The sequence below is a fragment of the Scylla paramamosain genome, chromosome 34, assembly GCF_035594125.1.
Source record: "Scylla paramamosain isolate STU-SP2022 chromosome 34, ASM3559412v1, whole genome shotgun sequence".
In the NCBI taxonomy this organism is placed as follows: Eukaryota; Metazoa; Arthropoda; class Malacostraca; order Decapoda; family Portunidae; genus Scylla; species Scylla paramamosain.
Window position 1 is genome coordinate 16722720 of NC_087184.1, and position 2500 is coordinate 16725219.

The 2500-nt window shown below is 43.2% G+C and overlaps 1 protein-coding gene across 3 annotated transcripts in view; it reads right to left on the reverse strand.

Moving 5' to 3' along the window:
- Positions 1–2500, reverse strand: part of LOC135090295 (mucin-2-like) — a 46677-nt gene that overhangs the window by 44092 nt on the left and 85 nt on the right. For all 3 annotated transcript variants that reach the window (XM_063986950.1, XM_063986951.1, XM_063986949.1), the window contains exon 1: positions 2483–2500. This exon is cut by the window's right edge and continues 85 nt beyond it. In XM_063986950.1, coding sequence (XP_063843020.1) covers positions 2483–2500 — 18 coding nt within the window. The remainder of the gene's footprint in view (positions 1–2482) is intronic.

Consider the following 2500-nt stretch of genomic DNA (forward strand, 5'->3'; position numbering starts at 1 on the left):
GTCAGGTGAGCGAAAGCCGTGACCTCAAACTGACCTGACCTCGTTTCCTGACCCGGTATTGTACTGGACATGTGAATGTTACTGGTATTTTTATAGGTATGTCAAAGTCTGTTTATTTATTTTTTTTTTTTACTTTTTTTTTTTTTTACTTTTTTTTACTTGTTTACTTGAAGTACCTGTTTTTTTATCGTTTTTATTTTGTTTGAATTTATTTACCTATTTTGTAAGACTTGTTGCAATACACGTACGAGGAGGAGAAGGAGGAGGAGGAGGAGGAGGAGGAGGAGGAGGAGGAGGAGGAGGAGGAGGAGGAGGAGGAGGAGGAGGAGGAGGAGGAGGAGGAGGAGAAGAGGGAGCGTGAAGGAGGAAAATGGAAAACAAAAGACTAGAGCAAGAGGAAGAACAAAAGATGAAGGAGAGGGAGAGTAAGAAGAGGAGAAGGAGGAGGAGGAGGAGGAGGAGGAGGAGGAGGAGGAAAAGAACAACAAGAAACAGGCAATAAGATCAGAAAGAAAAAGAGGAGAAAAGAATAAACGTGGACAGAAGAAGAAGAAGAAGAAGAAGAAGGAGAAGAAGAAGAAGAAGGAGAAGGAAGAGGAGGGAGAGTGGGAGAGGACGAAGAGGGAGAGGTTGACTACCACGCTGGGAACCGCATAACTGTTTCCTTGTGAGAGGGCGAGGGAGCGGGGGAGAGAGAGAGAGAGAGAGAGAGAGAGAGAGAGAGAGAGAGAGAGAGAGAGAGAGAGAGAGAGAGAGAGAGAGAGAGAGAGCTGCCAACATTCCCTGCTATCCCTTCAACCCTTTCCCTACCATAACCCTTTCCTCTACCCCCTCTCACTCCCCCATCCCCCTCTCTCTCTCTCTTGATTAATAGCAGGTCTTGCCTCACGCCTTTTACAAATACCACTAGTAGAGTGACCAAGAGGCGACAGGTACCAAGGTGAAGACAGGTACATCCAGGTAGGACAGAGGTATACTTTTACTGGTACTTCCACAATGATGGACTAAATGTTTGAGTTTGTCTGTCTGTCTGTGTGTGTGTGTGTGTGTGTGTGTGTGTGTGTGTGTGTGTGTGTGGTTTAGTTTATTTTAAAGTGTTTTTTGAGGTTGTTGTGGTTTTCTCTTTCTCCTCTATCTCTTCTTTCTTTCTCCTTCTTATCTTTCTCTTTTTTTTTTCCTTTTTGTTTTGTTACATATTGTTACTCCTATTTTTTTCTTTTTTTCCCCCTCATTCTCCTCCATCTCTTTGTTCTTCCTCCTCCTTCTTCTTTTCCTCTTTTATCTCCCGTTCTATTTCTGTTTTTCATTTTTTCCTCTATTTCTTTTCGTATTCTTGCTCATTCCTCTTGTATTCCCGTTCTCCTTCTCCTCTTCCTTCTCTTCTCTTTCCATTTATTTCTCACACTTCTACTACTACTACTACTACTACTACTACTACTACTACAACAACTACTACTACTACTACTACTTTTCACCAACTCCTCCTCTTTGGCTCATATTTTTTCACCATTACAAATAAAACAACACAAAGTTTAGATAATAACCAAAAAAATGATAATGGCCCTCAACTGCGTAATGTTATAAGCGAAGTTTGTGAAGTTTACAAGATATACATACCCCGAAAACTTCTTAATAATGTTCTTAATCTCCGTAGGGTTAAAAGATTAGGTAAATTTATAGATAAGAACAGTAGGTGAGTATAGGCAGGCATGTTTTATATAAAGATACCGCCACGTGTAGGCCTACTGACTTACTGCAACTTCCCTTACGCTCCTGTGGGAAGCTTGGAAGTCAACAACGAGTCTTGGCGAGTGAAAGTAATAGCCAGGTGTACTTACCAATCACAGGTGAGCTCAGGTAAGTAGATGAAGGCACAGGGTGGAGGAAATAGTAAAAGGAAAGTGAAAGGGTTTAATTACAGGAAGGTAACAGGTACGCACGCACTCACTCACGCACGCACCTGCACTGTTTCCATTAGTTAACGCACTCACACGCAATTTAAAGGTAAGGATCGCACGCAAGCACTTATCTTCTTTTTTTCCAGTAGATCAAGCACGATTCGCTCTCGTCAGCAACATCAAAACACTTAATATTTCCACTGGTCTAGTCGGGGAAACACACACACACACACACACACACACACACACACACACACACACACACACACACACCAAACAGACACAACACCACACATCCTCCCCGACAAAAGGTCAAGACAGATAACACCATGCAGGTAACACAAGACAGGTGAGGTGACACATAATGGGTAACTCCGTCTCTCCCAGCACAGGTAAGGCTCGCTCACTTTCAGGTAAAACTATCAGTCTCACTCTTACATTCACCATATCTTCGAAAACACTGCATAGATATGGCGTATTTCACTCTCGCAACACTAAAGGGGGGTCCGTACGCAACACAGGGGCTGAAAGGATTGAATACAGCGCAAACACGGGCCAGCACAGCGCAACACAGCCACACGTACCAGCGACACTCCACAGCA